The 22,243-nt window shown below is 49.5% G+C and overlaps 1 protein-coding gene across 3 annotated transcripts in view; it reads right to left on the bottom strand.

The window, feature by feature from the left end:
• Positions 1-22,243, bottom strand: part of INTS3 (integrator complex subunit 3) — a 91,739-nt gene that overhangs the window by 36,007 nt on the left and 33,489 nt on the right. For 2 of the 3 annotated variants that reach the window (XM_083591040.1, XM_083591042.1), the window contains 10 exons: positions 20,197-20,341; positions 18,780-18,909; positions 16,219-16,316; positions 14,548-14,739; positions 8,884-8,971; positions 7,727-7,806; positions 5,821-5,912; positions 4,667-4,773; positions 3,097-3,219; positions 2,002-2,131 (listed from right to left, as the gene is read on the bottom strand). In XM_083591040.1, the coding sequence (XP_083447166.1) occupies positions 2,002-2,131; positions 3,097-3,219; positions 4,667-4,773; positions 5,821-5,912; positions 7,727-7,806; positions 8,884-8,971; positions 14,548-14,739; positions 16,219-16,316; positions 18,780-18,909; positions 20,197-20,341 (1,185 nt within the window). The remainder of the gene's footprint in view (positions 1-2,001; positions 2,132-3,096; positions 3,220-4,666; positions 4,774-5,820; positions 5,913-7,726; positions 7,807-8,883; positions 8,972-14,547; positions 14,740-16,218; positions 16,317-18,779; positions 18,910-20,196; positions 20,342-22,243) is intronic. The other variant, XM_083591041.1, reaches the window with a different exon arrangement.

The following is a 22,243-nucleotide window of genomic DNA, read 5'->3' on the forward strand; positions in this document are numbered from 1 at the left end:
CAACTGGTGGGAGCCAGGATTAAAAGCAGACGCACTGGAATGCATGGGACCTCTCTGTCTTCACTTGAAGCCTCGTCATTTGCAATGGGTCTGACGCTAATTAAGACCAGCCGTCAAGCTACGGGTCTCTCGAACCAGAGATCCCAGAGGGGCGGGGGAGATTTGCTATCCCAAAAATTCTGAGGAGTGAAATTATCTCTACGGGAAGCACGCAGCAGCACAGAGAGATTGGCAAATGGCAGGGATCTGGCCCAGCTTCTCCCTAAAAAGCAGCCAAGTCTCTCCCCGCCCCCCCCGCCCCGCCCCTTTGCCACGGGTCTCCCTCCTCCCACCCAGCCATAAAGAAAGGAGAAAAAAATCCCAAAAAACACAAATATGCATCCTGCAGACTCTGCGGAAAACAAACCTATTAAATGCACTTAGTCATGACATGCAAAATTAATGGGAAGTGCAGGGCCAAAAGCCTCCTGCTCCAAAATCCCAGCTGTGCGCCGCCCGATTCCAAGGAGAGGGCGGACTGATTCCGCACTCATCCTTCTTGAGCAATAGCTACGAATGGCACTCCGGGAAGGAGAAAACTGGGAGGTCCCAGGTCTTGTGGGGAGAGGGAAGGGAAACATGGCTGAGACAATTACACACACACACACACACACACACACACAGCCTGCCTTGGTGGTCTTAGGAAAGCTGCTTCCCCGAGCAGCCAACTCCACAGGGTTGTCGCGAGGGCAGGGGAGGAAAGGGCTGACACAGAGAGCCTGCCTTTAACGCTGACTAATGCTATGTGAGTCCTAGTAACAAACAGCAGTAATACACGCCCAGGACTGACAATAAGCTGTTTGACAGTGGAATGGTCTCCCTCCGGAGGTTGTGGACTCTCCTTCCTTGGGGGGTTTTTATAGGCAGAGGTTGGGTGGCCACCTGTCATGGATGCTTTAGCTGAGATTCCTGCACTGCAGGGGGTTGGACTAGATGACCCGGGGTCTCTTCCAACTCTATAATTCTGTGATTCCATCACTAGTGACTGGGAAGTCACATCAAGGCTAGAAATGGCACCCAAGAGGCCCGGCTGGAGAAGGCTTGTTCCCGCACAAAATGATGGAGAGGGCAGGAAGGAATGAAGTTTGGGGGCGGGACTGTTCGGTGGTCTTCCTATGTAGGGAGGACGATAAGCTTTAAAAGGAACAGGGAGGGACAGAGAGGCACTGCAGTTTAGGGTTCAAAAATTCATGTTCTGTCACCAAACGCTCGCTCGGGCAAGTCACACGCTCTCAATATACCGTATTTTTCGCTCTATAAAATGCACTTCTCCCCTCCTAAAAATTAAGGGGAAATGTGTGTGCATCTTATGGGGCGAATGCAGGCTGCGCAGCTATCGCTGAAGCCAGGAGAGTGAGAGGAATCAGTGTGCTCCGATCCCTCTCGCTCTCCTGCCTTCAGCGATAGCCACGCAAAGCCTCCTGTGTTGCTTTTGCTGAAGCTTTGCTGAAGAGGCGCTGCCCAGAGAGGGAAAGCTGCTCAGCGCCCCTTCAGCAAAGCGGCAGGAGAAACGGAGCCACTTCCATTTCTCCTCCCGCTTTACTGGGGAGGCACTGTGCAGAAAGGGAGAGAATATTTTTTTTTCTTGTTCTCCTCCTCTAAAACTAGGTGCGTCTTATGTTCGGGTGCGTCTTATAGAGTGAAAAATACAGTAGGCTGATTAGTGAGTTAAGAGAAAAAGCCCTAGACCTGGGAAAGGGAACCTCAACATCCATCATCACCTCTGACCGCAGCCTCTGCTGGCTGCTGAGAGTTGAAGTCCAGCTGCATCAGGAGGGGCCACAGATACCAGTCTCTGGGAAACACAGGTGGGCTTCCCATTGAGAGATCTGGTCCGTGACAGCAAGAGCAGGGTGCTGGGCTGGATGGGCTGCTGGCCGGATCCAGCAGACTCGCCTTCTGTTTTGGGGTGTCTGCCCTACATAACCACATGCTCCTTTGACCCACAGCCTCTGTACTGACCTCCCCTTCTGCAGCACGAGGACTTTGTCCTTGAGGGTCTCGTCCAACTGGTCCAGGAAAGGCGTGATGTCCACTGGCTCTTCTACGACGGCCTCTTTGATCGGGTGGAACCGGAACTCCCGCTTTTTCCCTGCGAGGGAGGGAGGAAAGCCAAGCCGGGTTCAGAGACAACGAGGCCACAGAAATACACACGAGAAACATTAAGCCTCGCTTAACCAGAAAGGCGGATTCCGCAGGGAGATTTGCTTGCGGGATTCCCAGAGGTTGGCCCCTGTGACAATAGGATGCTGGACCAGGTAAGTGTTTGGTCTGATCCCACAGCCAGACTTTTCTGATGCACTTATCCTGCCTCCCTGCATATTCAAGGAGTCGAACCCCAAACAAGGAATGCCCTCATTCTGTCAGTGGGATAGCGGGAGAACACATTCAAAAGGAAGCCAGACATTCTCAATGTTTTGGGCTTAGATCTTAGACTTCAGTTCTTGCTGGCACAACAACCCCTCCCCACATATGTGGGGCCGGACTTGAAAGGCACAAAAGACCTCTCAGAAACCGTAGACAAGAGTCACCAAGCAAGCCAGCACAAAATGCGAGAGAGCAAACCGCTCAACCAGGTTTGTCCTCTTTAGCCGTGGTTATGCATTTCTTTCTGAACACCTAAACCATGGTTAAGGAGTGGATGAAAGCCATGCTCTCAAATGGCTTTGGCCTACGCCCTGGTTTGTATTAACCATGGTTGAGTGTTGCGCAGAGCAAACCATGGTTGAGATAAGGCTTCCTTTCCTCTCTCTCTGCCCTAAACATGCCCGCTGGGGAACAGGCGTGGTTTGGAATCTTAAACCAGGGATTCACTCAACATTTAGGATAAGACCCAAACTATAGTTTGCAGAAACCATTGTTGCTGTTGTTATTGCATTTGCCCAGGGCCACAGTTGGCTGGAAACAGACTCCTTGAAAAACAAGACTGTGTGTGAGCGTGGCAGCTCCTCCTCTGTTGCATCTGCAAGAACCTTTCCACATGGACCAAACAACTGTGTCCCGGGGAGCAAGAAAGTTGTGGCGACGCAGAGCAACTTTTGCTGAAGACTTCCTCACCTTTGCTGTTCAAGTCCTCTTCGTCGTCACTGAAGGCGGCCTCTGCGTTGTCGTAGCAACTGTCATCTTTGTCGGACATGTGATTGTCCATCTCCATGGAAACCGGCTCCTCAATTTTCACTGCTAGGAGGAACGCAAAGAGAAGTGGCTGGGAGCGGGGCAAGGAATGCTGGCATCCCAGAAGCTGTTTTGTCCTGTTCCACACTGCAAGGCTTTGGTTTAGTGGTACAGCATCTGCTTTGCACACAGAAGGTCCCGGGTTCAATACCTGGCATCTCCAGGAAGGACTAGGAATTATCCCTCCCAAATTCCCAGACAGCTGCTGCCGGTCAGTGTAGACAGTATGAGCTAGAATGGACCAAAGGCCAGATCCGGTATAAGTCAGCTTCTCCTATGGAAAGCTGCCCTCCCCCCAGCCCCAATTTCAATGCAATCTTCAGAGGCACTTGCCCAATCCTGAGCCACATCACTGCTCCACCTAGTCCAGTGCTGTCTACTCAGGCTGGCAGCAGCCTTCCAAGATTGTGCATCAAATGAAACAGGGAGCCTAGACTGCAAAGAACAGGTGCCATGAATCTATTTGTTCTGTCCTTAAGCTGCCCCCCAACTCTCAGCTGTTTGGAAGGCTTCACCCTTCATCAGGTATAGTCCACCCCTGGACGGCTTTCCCTCGCACCCATGGGTGTTGTAAGCAGCACGACCCGGCATTAAATGGCTCGTATTGTCGTGTGAATCCGGAACGTGGTTGATTTGCGTTGGCCAAATAAGGAAGCTGTAAGCCAGAAATAAACTGAGGTTTGTTCTTGGCCTATTCCTGGGCTACTGCTCTGGGCTCACCACAAGACCACAAGTGAGGTGGGAGAGATGTTGATAGTTAAGCCACAGTTTTAAAACAAACTATGGGTTAGTGCAGGGACGCAGGTGGTGCTGTGGGTTAAACCACAGAGCCTAGGACTTGCCGATCAGAAGGTTGGCAGTTCAAATCCCAGCGACGGGGTGAGCTCCCATTGCTCGGTCCCTGCTCCAGCCAACATAGCAGTTCAAAAGCACATCAAAGTGCAAGTAGATAAATAGGTACCCCTCCGGCGGGAAGGTAAATGTCGTTTCCGTGTGCTGCTCTGGTTTGCCAGAAGTGGCTTAGTCATGCTGCCCACATGACCCGGAAGCTGTACGCTGGCTCCCTCGGCCAATAAAGCGAGATGAGCGCCGCAACCCCAGAGTCGGTCACAACTGGACCTAATGGTCAGGGGTCTCTTTACCTTTACTTTATGGGTTAGTGCAACATGCTTTTGAATTAACAGAGCTGCATAGCTCCTGCCCGGAACTTTCAGCACGACATCTAATACGTGATCCCTGATTGGCCGGGGAACTCAACGTCTTCCGGATGTTGCTGGACTACAACTCCCATCATCCCCCAGACACTGGGCATGCCGGCTGTTGGCAGTCGGGCTCTGCATCCCTGACGGACTGCCTTTCTTAGAAATTCCTTAGGGTGCTGATAGGCTATGCTGAGGCAGCCCTGAAGGTGTCGTATAATCCCACCCCCTCCACCCATCTGCCTCAATTCTACCTTCAACGGGAGGCGAAGGGGAACTGCAGAACTCTGGAAATTTCTCTCTCAGCATGGCCCGGAGTTCTTTATCCAGCTTTGGGTTGTCAAAGAGAGGAGCCAGGTGCCTGCAAAAAGCGGAGGGTGATGGTGGTGAAGAAATATGCAATGATTTATTTTTACATTTATATCCTACCTTTCCACCCAAAGGAGCCCAGGAATCGGGGTGGATAAAAATCAATGATTTAAAAAATAAATAAATCAGATTTTTAAAATTTATATCAATTTTTTTGATTTAAATTGGATATTTAAAATAAAATGCTTTTGGAGGAAAAAAAATCTTTCTAAAGATAGTTTTCTTTTTAAGTTACATTATAGTTCAAAGGCTATTCATCAGGAAATAAGGATTTGTTTTTCATGTGTGCTGAAACTCCGTCTAAGTTGGGGTTTTTAAAAAAAAGTTTAACCACATCAGTTAACAAACATGGACACATATGCTACAATGTTATTGTTTTAGTTAATAAATTGTTTAAATTGTTATTAAGGAAATGATTGTTTTCCTCCTTCCAATGAAGTACAGCAGAAAGGTTGTCCAAATATAATCAGTTAACTTATTAAACGTCACAATAGATTTCAATATTATCTGCCTATGTATTTCTACTAGTATAACCAAATCAGTAATTTCTGATATAACTGTAAAAGCTATTCTGGAAAAATGAAACCTTCATCTGGTTGTAAATATTAAGATTATACCAGCAGGAATGTCTTTCGGCAAAAAAAGAAGATTTAAATGAAGTCTTACTGACTAGTGATTTAAATCGATTTGATTTAAATCAAATCCACCCTGCCAGAAATAAATGCAGTAAAACACTAGAATCATGGAACCGAAAGGGACCACGGGGGTCATCAAGTCCAACCCGCTATGACTCAGGAATATTTTGCCCAACGTGGGGCTTGAACCCACGGCCCCCAAGATTAGGAATCTCACGCTCTACCGACTGAGCTATCCACAGGGGCTAATTAAGTTAGGCAGGGAGCAGTTGGAACCCTGGACCAGTGGAAACCTAAGGTTCCTTGCTGACAGAGGCAGTCTGCCTCTGGAGGGAACTGGTGGCTTGAGGACTGGGGGGAGGTAGGGGGCTCAAGAAAGCTTGGAAAACTGGCCATCTCCTTACGCCAGGACTCGCTTCTCCACGATGTGGGTGAGGGAGTTGAAGACGCCTTGCCGCACATGGGCCTCCAACGCGGGGTAAAAATTAGGAATGATCTGAAAAGAAGGAGAGAAAAATTTCATTTTATTTACGAGATTTTTTACAAGCTCCCCAGTAAAGAACGTATGAAGAACCCAGACCAGGGGCCCAACTAGTCCAGCATCCTGTTCTCACGACGGCCAACCAGATGAGAAACCCTCACGCAGGAACCTGAGCACAAGAACAACTTTCCCCTCCTTGGATTTCCAGTTGCTGCTGTTTCAAAAGCATCGCTCCCTCTGACCGTGGAGGCAGAGCACAGCTATCACGGCTAGCAGCCATTGATTAAAACAATTAAGCAAAGCAAAGATTGCATGTAGAATCATGGACGACCGAAGTGGTGTCACAAAGGCAGCACAACACTCAAAGGCCGAAGAGTGGTGACTGGGAGCGGCCGCTGGGACCATGTAACATGGGTCCTGAAAGGCCTACATTGGCTCCCAGTACGTTTCTGAGTGCAATTCAGAGTGTTGGTGCTGACCTTTAAAGTTCTCAACAGCCCTGTATACCTGAAGGAGCGTCTCCACACCCATTGTTCAGCCTGGACACTGAGGTCCAGCTCCGAGGGCCTTCTGGCGGTTCCCTCACTGTGAGAAGCCAAGTTACAGGGAACCAGGCAGAGGGCCTTCTCGGTAGTGGCGCCCGCCCTGTGGAATGCCCTCCCATCAGATGTCAAGGAAATAAACAACTATCTGACTTTTAGAAGACATCTGAAGGCAGCCAAGTATTGGGAAGCTTTTAATGTTTGATGATAATAATAATAATAATAATAATAATAATAATAATAATAATAATGATAAATTATTTATTTATACCCTGCCCATCTGGCTGGGCTTTCCCAGCCACTCTGGGTGGCTTCCAACAAAATATTAAAATACAGTAATGCATCAAACATTAAAAGCTTCCCTAAATATGTTTTGCTGAGTTTTGTTGTGCTTTTTATATTTTGTTGGAAGCTGCCCAGAGTGGCTGGGGCAACCCAGTCAGATGGACAGAATAGCAACAGCAACAATAAATTTATATGCCACCCGTCTGGCTTCCTTCAGATGCCTTCTCAAAGTCATATACAGTGGTGCCCCGCAAGACGAATGCCTCGCAAGATGGAAAACTCGCTAGACGAAAGGGTTTTCCGTTATGGAGGTGCTTCGCAAAACGAATTTCCTATGGGCTTGCTTCGCAAAACGAAAATGTCTTGCGAGTTCCTGCGGGGGTTTTTTTCCTTTTCCCCAGCCGCTAAGCCACTTATCAGCTGATCCGCTAAGCCCGCTAAGCCGCTAATAGCGCTAATCCGCTAAGCCGCTAATGGGCTTGCTTCGCAAGACGAAAAAACCGCAAGACGAAGAGACTCGCGGAACGGATTCTTTTCGTCTTGCGAGGCACCACTGTAGTTGTTTATCTCCTTGATATCTGAAGGGAGGGTGTTCCGCAGGGAGGCCACCACTACCGAGAAGGCCCTCTGCCTGGTTCCCTGTAACTTCGCTTACTGCAGTGAGAGAACCGCCAGAAGGCCCTGGGAGCTGGACCTCAGTCTCCGAGATGAATATTAGGACAGGATAAAAGAGAAGCATCATCGGCAAAAGAGAAAATATATAATGGAGACACACTGGGCACCTCTGTGGGTGCTTTAATGGGGGACCTGTGGCCTGCCAGGTGTTGCTGGACTACAACTCCCATCACCCCTGACCATTCGCCATGCTGGCTGGGGCTGATGGGAAATGTAGTCTAATCGGGAGGTCACCGCTTTACTAGGGATCTGACTTTGAAATGGGGCCAAGGGTGGACCACACATCGCCTTGACTATCGTCAGATGCCCTGGGGTGGGGCGGCTTACCCGACACATGAAGTCCAGCAGAGTGGCGGTGATGGCCGGGTGAGGTTTCATGGAATGGTGCATGACTAGGATGGCTGGCTCTGCAAAGGAAAAGAACAGCCGGCGTTACATTTGAGGAGTCAAATATAAAGGCTTAATTCTTTTCTGAACACTGCTGCCTGTATTAGAAGCACAAAGGGCCGGCGGTTTTGCTCACGTCAATATTTAGGGCACAGGGTAAACATAATCAGTTTCAACATGGAATGAAAATAGTGAACTAGATAAGCAAGTACCGTACTTTTTCGTGTATAAGACGGGGAGGGGGACTCAAAATTAAGAAAATGTGGGGAGATTGCCCAGGGTTGTTGAACTTTTTTTTTTGGGGGGGGGGGGAATTGCTCACCCGCCTGGCCAATGCTACCACTAGCACATGTAGCAGAAGCCAAAAATTGTCTGCCCGCTCGCCGCCAATCTCCCGCCCAATTGCCGCAACAACAGCCAATCGCAGCCGCCAATTACCAGAAAAACCACCACTGACAATCTCCTACTCGCAGCAGCAACCAATCACCCGTCCCCACTCTGAACTATCCATGTATAAGATGGCCTCAATATTTGAACATTCTTTTCGTCTTATACACGGAAAAGTATGGTATATGCCCTTCCCGGAGCTACAATTCCCAGAGCGGATTAACAATCAAACCCTCTTCCCAGGCAACTCTGGGAACTGTAGGGGAACGGGGCCTATGTCTGCTACCAACTCTCAGCACCCTTAAACTACAATTCCCAGGATTCTTTGCAGGGGGAGGGAGTCATGGTTGTTAACATGGTACCATAGCGCTTGAAATGTACAGCACAGATGGGATGGGGGTCATGTTTGGCTTTTTAAGTTGTTTTGGGTGGCTTTCTGTAGAAAAAGAGACAAATGCATAAAATAATAATAATAATAATAATAATAATAATAATAATAATAATAATAGCAGCTGTTTTTAATGATAATGATAATTTAGAGAAGGTGACAACATTTGCTACGCATCCCTTGGACGCCAATTGCAACAACCTCTCCGTTATAGATTGGGCTGGAAAGAGGCTGGAACCTAGGTGTGTGAGACAGGAGAAGGGACACAGGCAGCCCCAAGGAAGCAAGGGAGGGAGGGAGGGAGGGAGGGGTTTCTCCATACCGATGTTCATGATGCTGTCCTTCTCGGGGTTGAAGAATAGCCAGTCGTAGAACAAGGCCAGCTTGGCGTTAGATGCAGCTACGTTGGACTGGAAGGGGCAGAAAAGAGAGACTATGAAGACAACTGCGACACCTGTTTCGTCTGAGCCTGCCAGATCAGCTGCACAGTGTGGAGGGCCTGAGGCAGCAATCCTGGGTCCCAGAAATTAATTTCCCCCTCTATAGCCAGCGTTAGAGGCTGCAGAGCTAGGCGGTTAGTTCTTTTGTTCCCCCTTTCAGTTTTTTATATTCACATTATTTCCATACACTCCAAACATTTTTCGTATTTACAGGACTGGGATTATACAAACCCCTCGCACTTTCCCCTCTCCCCTGCTGGTTTCCATATTTTACCCTCCTTTCTTGCATATACAGTGGTACCTTAGTTTATGAATAGCTTAGTTTATGAACAACTTGGATTAAGAACGCTGCAAACCCGGAAGTAGGTGCTTTGGTTTGTGAACTTCGCCTTGGAAGCAGAACATGTTGAGTGTGTTCCATTGTAAATTGAGCCCCCTGCTGCTATGGGAAAGCACGCCTTGGTTGAAGAACGCTTTGGTTTAAGAACGGACTTCCGGAAGGGATTAAGTTCGTAAACCAAGGTACCACTGTAATTATATTTATTTATCCATTCTATTTCATCTCCTTATTTACTCCTTTAGTTCATTTTACTTCAGAAATGTTATATCAATCCTGCTAATGTCTCTAAGTAACTACGGTGGCTTTTAAGGTATTCTACAAAATTTTCCCATTCTTGATTACATTTTTTGTCATCTTTGCCATTTCGGCATAGTCCATCATTTTGGTAATCTACTCTTCCTTTTGTTGGGACCTTCTCCTCCTTCCACATCTGGGCTAACATTCTTGCAGCTGTTGTCGCATACACAAACAGTCTTTTTAGCTCTCTTGGTATTTCTTCTCTTGTTAAGCCTAGTAAAAAGGCTTCTGTTTTTTTTTAGTAAACATTATCTTAAACAGTTTTTTCAATTCATTATATATCATTTCCCAGAAGCCCTTTACATGGCCACCACATATGCTAAAAGGTACCCTCGCTATCCTTACATTTCCAATAAACACACAAGACATAACCGGCTGTACTTTTGAATAAATATGGTATACTGTTCATTGTATCAATTGTAGATCTCAACGGAAGTCTCATAAAGTTCAACGAAAAAAGCAGAAGACCCAGTGGACCAGTTCATTCTCTAGTCAGTTCATGCATAAGGTCCATACATGTATAAGTGTCTATTCCACCTGTCTGTTCATAGAGTCCAATATCTACAATTGATACAATGAATAGTATACCTCATTTATTCAAAAGTACAGCCGCTGACGTCTTGTGTGTTTATTGAGTATGTTTCACGTAACCATAGGTTTGTTGTTGTTGTTTTGCTATCCTTACATTTCCAGCATCACTTAGATGGATTTCTGTACATTTTTGCCAACTTTACGGTTAGTTATTGGAGAGGCAGGGACAACATTCGCACACATCCCACAGGGCTTGTTTCTGTTTCAGGATAAGTGATGCTGCTGCATAACAAGGATGTGCAGCCGCTTATTCACCCTTCTCCAATTGTCAGCTGGGCTAAGCCCCAGTTGCCTTGAAGGCAGCCGCCAAGACGGCAGAGCCTGAGCCTCGGGAAACCACACCGGAGTTACCTTCAGAGTTTGTGAAAGTAAAAAATGTTCAAAGGGCTTAATAGTTTTCATGAGCGGTGCCAAAACACGCCCCTCTCCTTTCCGGCAATGTTGGGAAAGAGGTTTACTTATTTAAAATGCCCTCGGCGAGGACACTGTGTCGCCGAGTCTGACTCAATGCCCAAGGGAATGCATTAGGCGATGTCTGATGATGTCATCGCGTCAGGCACGGTGGCATCATGACATCACACATGCTCACATGATCACAGACAGATCCTGGATCCTGCATTGCTTGTGCTGTCGATTTTTCATTTTTTTTTTAATGTGGTTGTTTCTACGGATGGTATTGTTCTAATTTATTTGTTTCTCATATGTTTTATTGAAGTTTCGTTAAGCCGCTCAGAGGATCAATGGATGGAGGGAAGCGCCCGAATAGAAGAAGTAAAATAAACAACACAGGAAGGAATAAGAGTTGGAGGAGGGGAGACACACACCTCTGAACGGCACTGAGAAAGGTGGCTATTCACATATAACTGAGTCTTTTGTTTCCAAGAAAAAAAAATCTACTCTTGAGCAAACTGGGCTGCTTTCAACACAAAAACCAGAGCTGGCAGGAATCAAGGGCAGCCTCATTCCCAAAAACTGGACAGGAGTGAGGCCTGTAAGGGCTGGAAAGATTCAAAACTATCACCCAGAACATCTCTGCCTGGTGACTAAATCTATTTATTTTTATTTGAACTGATATACCACTTAACCACAATGTTTTCCAATCGGTTTACCAAAGTACCAAGAATTTAAAAGTCTTTAGTAGGCATCAGAAGTTCAACAGAGAGAGGGGACCTGCCTGACCTAAGCTAGAAGGGAGTTCCATCAAAGTGGGCCCACAATACTAATCACACAGCAGATCAGAGCCATGTACGGGGCCAATAACGACGACCCGACCTCAGAGATCGGCTGGGGACATGAGGGGTTAGCCGATCCTTGTGGCTTTCTGGTCCCCAATCATTAAGAGCCTTCTAAGGTCATGAAACGCCCCACAGATGGAGCCATGGAGCCCCTTCCAGGCAGCTCACTGGCTTGACCACTGGACTTCCGAGGGAACGTGGGCCTGGCGATTAAATCCTTGCTGGGCTCCAGGCACACTGGGCAGCTGTAAACTAGCGCCTGCGACTTCTCGGCTTCGGGTTCCAGATCTGCGAAATGGAATATCGGCAAGCTCTCCTGTAGCGGGGCTGCCAAAAGTGCACTCTGCTCAAACAGTCTGCAATGGCAATCCAGAGCAGAGGGGCAGTGTGCTAGGTGTCCTCGAACAGGGCGACTGCAACAGCAGAGAGCATGAGGTTTCTGCGGCTAAATTGTCATCAAGTGACTCGAGCGAGTGGCCGAGGTCAAGAGGCTACAGCCAAAGTCGGCAGCCAATTTGATTTGATTTGGAAGAGGGGAACCTTATTTCAAAGCCTCAGAAACGGCAACCTGCTCATAAACATAGCAGGAAACCCACCCGCTAATTTCCCTGGGAGAGAGGCAGTTTATTAGGGATATCTAGCCTCCCGCTAAGGAAACGAGGAAATGCCTTATGCAGGGAAAACAAGACCCTTCCCTTCCTTCTACGAACCCCTGCAGCTCTACAGGTTTGCAAGGGGGGTTCCAGAAAAAAACCCTTAATAATAATAATAATTTTATTATTTGTACCCCGCCCATCTGACTGGGTTGCGCCATGCCACTCTGGGCGGTCTTCGCCTCTCCCCTAGAAGCAGCGCCCTGCCAAACTTGTTCAGAGAGGCCGTTCCAAAGCCCCAGCTTTTAATTCCCTTTGTTCATTAGCTGCCTCGCCTCCGTCCCTTCCAATAACCATCAGGCAAATGAAATGTGGTCTGCGTTGTCGGCGAGTCAAGCCAGGCTGCAGACCTTAATTAGCTGGGAAGCCAGTGGCAATTAAGCGGCAGAGTCAGAGGGGCTGGGAATGTTAATGTGTGCGTGTGTGAGAGCGAGCGAACGAGGGGGGAGGACAACAGATCTGCCACCGGCAGAGCCAGGTGATGGCCACGTCTCTCCCCGCCTCCCTCGCCCGCAGGAGGCGGCAATGGCTACCAACTTGGACGGCTTCATGGAGGGCAACACTGCCAAGGGCTACAGGCCACGATGGCTATCTTCTACCTCCACTGCCAGAGGCGGTGTTGTGGCCATGAATGCCGGTTGCGGGAAACCACCGAAAGGAAAGGCATCCTTGCGTTCAATTCCGCCGGTGAGCTTCCCATTGGGGCAGTGCTTTCGAACTGGTGGTCCACGGACCACAGGGGCAACACACACCCATCAACTGTCTGGGACATCCTGTTTTTGGGGGGCTCCCCAAAAAATGAGATCGTGGCGTCCCCAAATGCACTGTGCTCTCGTGCGGGTCATGTGATTTGTGCGGGAGTGAGGCCCGGAAGACGCATGTCCCGGTTTTGCTCTGGGAAATGTTGAAGGGTACGGCGGCACCGTCGACGTAACGAAAACTACCGCAGAGATATAAACGTTTTCAAAAGTAGGGGGGTCCACAGCACTTAGGTAAAGGTAAAGGGACCCTTACCCATTAGGTCCAGTCGTGACCGACTCTGGGGTTGCGGCGCTCATCTCACTTTATTGGCCGAGGGAGCCGGCGTACAGCTTCCGGGTCATGCGGCCAGCATGACTAAGCCGCTTCTGGTGAACCAGAGCAGGACACGGAAACGCCGTTTACCTTCCCGCCGGAGCGGTACCTATTTATCTACTTGCACTTTGACGTGCTTTCAAACTGCTAGGTTGGCAGGAGCAGGGACCGAGCAACAGGAGCTCACCCCGTCGCAGGGATTCGAACCGCCGACCCTCTGATCGGCAAGTCCTAGGCTCTGTGGTTTAACCCACAACTGGAAAATATTGCATTTGGGCACTTGGCTTGCTGCGGTGAGAACAGGACGCTGGACTAGATGGGCCTGGCCTGATCCAGGAAGGCTTTCCTGGTGTACCCTGAATGGAAACTGGCTCGTTCAGGTGAGGGCAGAGATGCATTTGTAGCTGGACCCCATCGCAGGTATCAATGCAGCCCTTGTAAGGTGCTAGGCCCAGGTTAGACATCTCTGCTGCGTTAAATCAAATAAATAACACCGGTTGGATTTGGAGAGCTAAAAATACCCGCTCTTGAATTTCTTGGAAATCTATTATTGCTGAGATTATTATCACCACATTATTATTATTTTTTGCAGCAGCTGGTCTTGACAGCAGCGTCTCCACCCCCATCGTTCAGAAGGCTCTGAGGGCTTTCTGGAGGTTCCCTCACTGCGAGAAGTGAGGTTACAGGGAACCAGGCAGAGGGCCTTCTTGGTAGTGGCACCCTCCCTTTGGAATGCCCTCCCATCAGATATCCAGGAAATAAACACCTATACAACTTTGAGAAGAAATCTGAAGGCAGCTCTGTATCGGGAAGTTTTTAATGTCTGGGGTTTTATTCTGTTTTTTATATGTGTTGGAAGTCTCCCAGAGTGGCTGGGGCAACCCAGCCTTGCAGGATCAGGCCCAAAAGGGCCCATCTAGTCCAGCATCCTGTTCTCACAGTGGCCAAGCGGATGGTGCGATAGGAAACATGCAAGCAAGATTCAAGCTTAAGAGCAGCTCTTTCCACCTGTGGTTTCCAGCTACTGATATTCAGAAGTGCTGTTGTCTCTAACTGTGGAGGGCAGAGCATAGTCCATAGTCATCAATAGCCCTTCCATCCACGAATTTGTCTAATCGTCTTTCAGAGACGTCTAGGTTGGTGGCTTGGGGGTTTCCCCCTGGGGCTACCTGGGCGGCCACTGTGGGAACAGGATGCTGGGGACAGCAAGGCAGCCAACAGGTGCTCTCTGGGCGATGCAGAATGTTCACAAACACCCACATGCAGCTCTTCCGGTTCGACGGAGCTCTGCTTGAAAAACCTGGGAGGAAACCCTCCGGTGTTGCCTGCCCTCTCGTTCCCAGTGAGCCTCCTTACCGTGCAGGTGGTGAGCAGCCAGCCAATGATGGCCCAGCGAGGGAGGATGTCAGAGCTCAGCACCTCGTTGGACGGGTGGACCACCCCGCAGATGTAGCGGATGAGGTCACAGCGCAGGGACTGGCTGTCCGGGGTGGAGAGGTACTGCCGCTGAAACCAGTCTTGGTAGCGTTTCTGCTGGCCAAAGCGCACCTGGAGGGAGGAGAGGGAGAGAGGGAGGTCAGAAGGTGCCATGCCATTGGGCCCATCAACGCCTGAACTCTTAATTCAGGCATCCTTCTACGTTTCCTGGTTTTTACCAGGCATAATCCACACGATTCCATGAATAGTTCCCAGCCATGAGGGCTAGAAACTTACACAAAGTTTGAATTTGATTTTTAAAAAAAAAAAAACCACACAGCCTATTGGAAAATGGAATTTTGCAGCTATTCCCTGGAAAAACAGTGTATGTCCGGCACTGTTTTATTCTCTGCACTGCTTGGAAACAACCGTTTTTGGTTGGTCGGTGTGAACGCGACAGCAGAACTGCCTTTGGTGTCTGTTGTTAACGGAAAAATCTGAGGGCTCCCTTGGACAAAAACAAGGACACCAACCAGGATTACTTGGAGCAAAACAGCAGCCTGTAGGCTTGGCCTTTATTGAACTGTTGCAAGAGGGTGCTCCCCTCACTTGCAGGAGAGAGGAGGGACCCAGAAAAATGGTGTGCAAGGCCTTATAAAGACTTTTGAAATTGCCACCCTGTAGATCAAGACCACCCCCAGAAACACCATACATACATCACAGAAGGGGTGTAACCTAAGACCACCCCTCAGATACATCACACCTACATCACAGAAAAGGCGGTCTAAAACAGAAATTTTAATATTGTTTTTCTCCTGTTGTTGTTTACCTCCTGTCTGGCAGGTTATTTGATTGGATTGCCTGGGGAGCCTGGGCAGTCTTTTGTAATGATAAATACTTAGTTCCTGGGCCATGTCACAGGCTCACACCCTATTTAAACACAGACATACCCTTAAGACAGGATTTGTGAAGGAAAAGACAATGGGGAGGGTTTTCCATTTTGACCTTGCAGAGAAAAGATTTGGTCAGTTTAGGAATCAAAATGGTTCCAGGTTGGCCTTCCTGTGCTGATCTATGTATGTCCTTGGTTGGTACACTTATGAACATTACCATATATCTAAGACCATAAAATTCCTATCACACTGTAGATGGGGAAGCAGATGATTAGCAGCCTTTAGGAAGCTGCCATATACTGACTCAGACCATTAGTCCATTTAGCCTACTATTTATCTACTCTAACTGGCTTCCACCTCGCCTGCTGCCTAACCCCTTTTAACCACAGATGCCAGGGATTTGAATCTGAGACTCTCTGTTTGCAAAAGAGGTGCTCCAGAACTGAGCTATACTCCTCTGTAGCGGCTGTCCTATAAGCATCAAGCTGCATGAACTCAGTTGGGGTGAAGATGGGAAGGGAAATAAGAGGGGACGGAATTCGTGGTAACCACATAAGGCCAGGGGTTGACAGAGTGGCACCCGCGGGCGCTATGGTGCCCTTTTGAGATCTTCCCCTGCTCTGTAAGTGTTAAATATTAATAATAATGGGTTGTTGTAAACTGTTCTGGGAGGCTTGCATACCCAAAAGTGCAACCAACAACAAAAAAAAGGTGTTACCCGGGAGGTCATGAAAAGCAACTTGGTCTCCATGTCGGGCGTGAGGCGGCAAGCCAGGAACTTGCGCGAAGTCCGAGACTGCAAGAGTTGCAAAACGCCTGCGTTGGGGAAGGCAGGAAGGGGGAGTGGGGAGAGAAAAAAGAAAAGGAAAGGAAAATTAGATTTACGGCACACTGCCAGCCACAAAAGCTACTAAATCAGCAGGCGTCTCGTACAGCGAGGGATGCATCTTTACACGCAAGGATCAGTCCCAGAACACAGGTCATAAGCTCATAAGAAGAGCCCCGCAGGATCAGGCCAAAGGCTGATCCAGCCAGCCTCTTGTTTCCACAGTGGCCAGCCACTTGTGATCCCCAGCGACTGGTCTTCAGAGACCCCCAGCAGTTCCATTATAGTCATCATGGCTAGCAGCCGGCGATCACTTTATCCTCCATGAGCTTTTGTCTTTTAAAGACATCAAAGTCAGTGGCCATCACTAAACCAGGTTTAAAGTTGCAAATTCCACAGTTTAACTTTGTGCCAACGCTTTCCTGTAAGACAGAGTTGTTCCACCTGGCCTTTGGCTTAGAATCAGTTTGATTCCCTCCCCCTCTTTCTTTTTCCTTTCTCCTCTTGTGAAGAGGCTGCATCCTAATGTTTTAATGTTGTATTTTAATCTTGCTTTTTAAATTGTATTTTAATCAACTTGTTTTTATTATTGGTTGTTAGCCACCCTGAGCCCGGTCTTGGCTGGGGAGGGCGGGGTATAAATAAAATTTATTATTATTGTTATTCCTTTCATCTACCCTGAATCTTCCACCAGTTTCCTTGGATGACCCCAGTGATTGGATCCCAGTGATGGCAAGGAAGAAAAATCTATCCTTATCCGCTTTCTCCTCAGTGTGGATCGTTTTATGCATGGCTTTCTCCTCCTCGCTTGCCTTCGTACGAGGGTCTTTCGCTCGCCTCCGTTTCCCACCCGGCTCAATACATAAACAGTGGGAGTTGACCCGAGCCGACACGTTAGGGTCAAAATCTGCAAACCCAGTTCTGCTGGTCCAAGGGAGCGCCGTGTTTTGTTCAAGACTTGACGTGGGCCTGCCACCCCATCGGGAGGGCTGTCAAGAGCAGGGGAAAGTTCTGCGTGCTTCAAAGCCGAACCGGTGGTATCGAAACCATTCCACTTGTCGACAGAGGGCCATGTGGGAAGGAGCTCCTCGCATGAAGGACAGCCGCCTCCCCTTTAAAAACTTGCTTAGTTAAAACGCTTCCCGTGGGGAAAGAAACAAAAACCACCCGTCGGGAGGAACGCGGCGTGAGATCTCCCACGGGTCAACCCCTTCTAGAATGTATTGAATATGGCCCTTCGAAGAAGCCCCCCAGAGGCGCAATTCAGAGAGTGCTGCTAAGGGCTTTGCATCTTAATTTGCCTGGAATCAGGCCGAAAGGCAGCCAGGGGCGGATGGTTGCTAGAGGTAACTGGCGGCCCTTGGGGTGCTGATTAAGTTCTCCGCAGCCACAGGAGGCGGAAGGGAGGAGCAGCCTAAATTGCCTTCTCTCTCTCTCTCTCGAGTGGAGGAATCTTCTCTTCGAAGTGCAGCAAAGATGCACCGAACTCTGATCTGCCAGACCAAAAAGCTGTATGTTCCCAGCCCAGTTGAGGCCAACCCACGAGGCCTCACTGCCAGCTCCCATCCTGGAGGCAGGGATCCTTCAGCTGTTGATTTCTGCATTGAGGGGGGGTGAGGGGGGTTGGACCAGATGACATTTTGGTTCCCTTCCAACTCTACATTTCTGTGATTCTCCAGGGGGTGGCACTGCCTGTCAGCTTCTTCCTCCTTAAAGATAAAGGGACCCCGACCATTAGGTCCAGTCGTGGCCGACTCTGGGGTTGCGGCACTCATCTCGCTTTACTGGCCGAGGGAGCCGGCATACAGCTTCCGGGTCATGCGGCCAGCAGGACTCAAGTGCTTCTGGCGAACCAGAACAGTGCACGGAAACGCTGTTTACCTTCCCACCGGAGCAGTACCTATTTATCTACTTGCCCTTTGACGTGCTTTCGAACTGCTAGGTTGGTAGGAGCAGGGACCGAGCAATGGGAGCTCACCCCGTCGCGGGGATTCGAACCCCCAACCTTCTGATCGGCAAGTCCTAGGCTCTGTGGTTTAACCCACAGCGCCACCCGCGTCCCTTCCTCCTTACTCTTTTTTGAAACCTCTTTGAGGGTCGTCGTCCCCCCCCCCTTACAATCAAGTGGTACATAAATTTTGTGAAACAAATACATAAATTTGCTAACCCCTCAAAACTAGAAGGGGCTCCTTTTCCAGAACAAGGCACAGTGGGCAGCAGAGAACTTTGGTTATGGGTCGGCACAGATACACCGGGTTGGAGCCAACTACGTTCTACTCAAGAGTAGACCCAGCGGACCTTAGCTAGTCATGCTCATCTATTTCAAAAGGACTACCACAAGCAGGACTGACATTGGATTCAACTCACTGTTGACAAATAACAGGAAAATTTTAAAAAAGCACTCTGCCTCTGGAAGGAGCTAGTCCATAATGTCCTGGAACTTCATCACCTACCTGTGAACTGGGGGCTCAGCACCTGTGGGTTGTGGATAATGTCCTTCCAGAGCTGTTCGAACTCCGGTATCCTAGCAACGTTCTGCAGGAGCCTCACCAGATCTCGGCCAATCATAAGGCAATCCATAAACTTGGGGTAGGAAGGAAGAGGGAGGAGAAGGGTGGGGGAGAGTCATTATTGTGCTCAGGCACAGGGATACGGACAGAGTGTGCGCTTTGGGGAACGTTCAGTTCCTAAAACCCTGGCAAAGCCCAAAAAAAGGATGATTCATCCCACCCGTCGGCTGAAAAGGCCTTTCCTCGGGCAGATGGTCTTGCCCCCCTTTGAAGATAGCAGGTTCCAAAGAGGCAGGGTGACAAGCAAGGTCGGCTGCCGCATTAAAAAGATAAAATAAATTTTAAAAAAGAAATGGTTGCTGTTGTACAAACAAACAGGCAGGGCTATAAATTCTGAGTCTGACCCTCGATCACGACCTGGGAGGGAGACTCAAAAGGTGGACTTCTCAAAGCTCAATGGCCAAGGCTGAGTCTTTTCTAACTCTGCCTGTCAACACCATTGCGAACGGTGATTGGGATCCATGGCTGCCAGCAACAGGGGTGCGATCACATTCACGGGCAGCCATCAATAGGGGTGCAATTGCATTCAATGGCCGACAGCAACAGGGGTGCAATCATGAACACTTCTACTATTGCTAGCAGCACTGGAGAGTCAGATCAGATTCCTGGCTGTGCTTCTGGCAATATGTGAGCATAACTTGCTCTCCCCGACAGCAGGGCCTTTACTGCAGCTGCCCCACAACTCTACGGCAAAGCATGGAACTACTCCTCCCCGCTTGACTTTCCTGCAAGGGTTGTAAAAACAAGGGTGGACAACCTGTGGCCCCTCCAGATGTTGCTAGAACCAGAGCTCAATGGGGATCTTGTTGTACTGGGTCGCCTGTGTCGCTGCGGGCAGGGGTTTGGACTACGACGGGGAACCTGTGGTCCTTCAGATGTCGCTCGACTGCAAATCCCATCACCCCTGACCATCGGCTATGATAGCCGGGGCTGCTTGGTGTTGAAGGCCCGCAAGATTTGAAGGGCTGCAATTCTCCCCAGCCCAGCTTCAGTCTTCTGTTAAGTGCCTTTTAATGTGTGATCCCTGATTGGTTGGGCTTTCAGCTCCTTAAGAGGAACAAGCAGCAAGGCACAAAAACGCGAAGAGAGAAGCTCATCCAGGCGGGAGTCACAATGGGCTGTGTTGTTTCAAAGTCGGCCCCCACAGAGAAGACAAGGAGAGTGGGGGCCGAGTGTGTCTGCAGCGACAAAGGAGGCTGTCTGGAAAGCGGCTGTCACTTGTCCCTCAAGTGCCTTCCTCCAAGAGATGGCACCCGCCCACACGCCTTCAGGCAGCTAAACACTTCCCAGATTCCCTTACCCGGTCGCGGAGCAGGGAGATGCAGAATTCCACCTCCTTCTGCCTCAGGGCGTGCAGGGGAGGCGAGCCATGGTGGTCGACGATCAGGCGGAGGTAGGTGTACACGGACATGGCGATCAGCATGGCGCTCTTCAGAACCCACTCCCTGCAAAGAAGGGAGAATTTAGTTCCACGCCACAATTCGGCACAAATGCCGGCCCTTCCGACCGCTCAGAATCAGTATGGGCATTGAGAACATGTACAAGTAGCCCTGCGGGATCAGGCCCGGCATCCTGTTCTCACAGCGGCCCGTCAGATTCTCCCAGGAAGGCCCTCAGGCAAGAGCCCTGTTGTTTGTCTCCAGCATCGAGCATTGAGAGGTAGACTGCCTTAGGACATAGAGGTTCTGTTCTCAACTATATAAAAAGAGCTCTGTCGGATCATTTTGCCCAGCGTCCTGTTTTGATGGAGGCCAAGCGAATGCATGCAGAAAACCTGTTAGCAGGATCCTATCACAAGAGCCCTCTTCCCCTCCTGCAGTTTCCAGCAACGGGTACAGTGGTACCTCGGGTTAAGAACTTAATTCGTTCTGGAGGTCTGTTCTTAACCTGAAACTGTTCTTAACCTGAGGTACCACTTTAGCTAATGGGGCCTCCCGTTGCCGCTGCACCACCGCTGCACGATTTCTGTTCTCATCCTGAAGCAAAGTTCTTAACCCGAGGTACTATTTCTGGGTTAGCGGAGTCTGTAACCTGAAGCTTATGTAACCTGAAGCGTATGTAACCTCAAGCATATGTAACCCGAGGTACCACTGTATTTGGTTGCTGAAGGTGGCAAATCTTAAGAACCTGGGAGGAAGCCTGAATTAAGATTTCAGACTGGGGGGTGGGGGGAGAGGGGAGGCTTTGATGCCCTCCATGGTCATATCATCCTGCCCCCCCACACACACACTATCCTGACCCTAGCACGGCTACTAAGTAGAGATCTGTTTTAGTTATGCTTTTTAAAAGATCTCAAAGAGGAAGGTCTTTGCAGGGCAAAAGGGCTTCTGCTCCATTAACTGGACGTGCAACAAAACAGCAGCAGCGAAAGGGAGGGAGTGGCAAAGGAGGGGGCAGCCAATGTCAGGGGGTCTGTGCATGACACTGCCCTCCAGCCTGAGCTCGGGAGTAATTGATCTGGCAGGTGACGCAGAGGAAAGGTTTAAGGGTGCTCCAGAGGCAGCTCAGGGCTCGTTACGGCACCGAGTGCCGGAAAGGGCCAACGCGCGACGTGGTGGGCTTGGCTCCCCCCCCCCCCCCGATCCGGATGCTTGAGCAACAACACCTTCTGCTCCCAATTAAAGCAGCCAAAGCGGGAGGGTTTTGGTTTCACATTTAAAAAAAAAAACCACAACTATGCTGCTTAATTAAAACCTCGCTTTCCATTCTGCCGACCTCAGTTGAGTTTTCTCCTCAATCCTCGAAATTCCCAGGCCAGGAACCACCCCCTAGAGCAGTGCTTCTCAAACTTGGGTCCCCAGCTGTTGTTGGACTACAACTCCCATCATCCCTGACCACTGGTCCTGCTAGCTATGGATGATGGGAGTAGTAGTCCAACAACAGCTGTGGACCCAAGTTTGAGAAAAAGTGCCCCTGGGGCAATGGGCCTGTTTCCTCGTTCGTCGTTAACTCCTGAGCAACACTGCCAATGAGGGCCTGGGACTTCAGGTAGGGCCTTTTCTGCTGTGGCACAAAGCCCCCCATGTGGGGGCATTCAGCTTTTGAGGAGCAGCCCTCCCCTCCTTGGAATGTCCCAGGCTCTCCCCCTATCAATCCCCCACAGCCCAGTACAAGCCGCAGGAGAAACTGGGAAGATGACGTTCTGTAAGGCAGGGCTGGGGAATCCCAGGCTCTCAGCAGGGGGTGCAAATGCAGCAACTTCTCCCCAAGCCACGCCCCTGGCTGGCCTTGCTTCACGCCCTCCTTAGCCGCACCCCCTCTCCCCAGGCCACACCCCCTTGTGATTCCCAGCAACTGGAGTTCAGAGGCATATTGCCTCCGACAGTGGAGAACACAGCCATTGTGGC

Source organism: Podarcis filfolensis (assembly GCF_964270895.1).
Source record: "Podarcis filfolensis genome assembly, chromosome: 16".
Lineage (NCBI taxonomy): Eukaryota > Metazoa > Chordata > Lepidosauria > Squamata > Lacertidae > Podarcis > Podarcis filfolensis.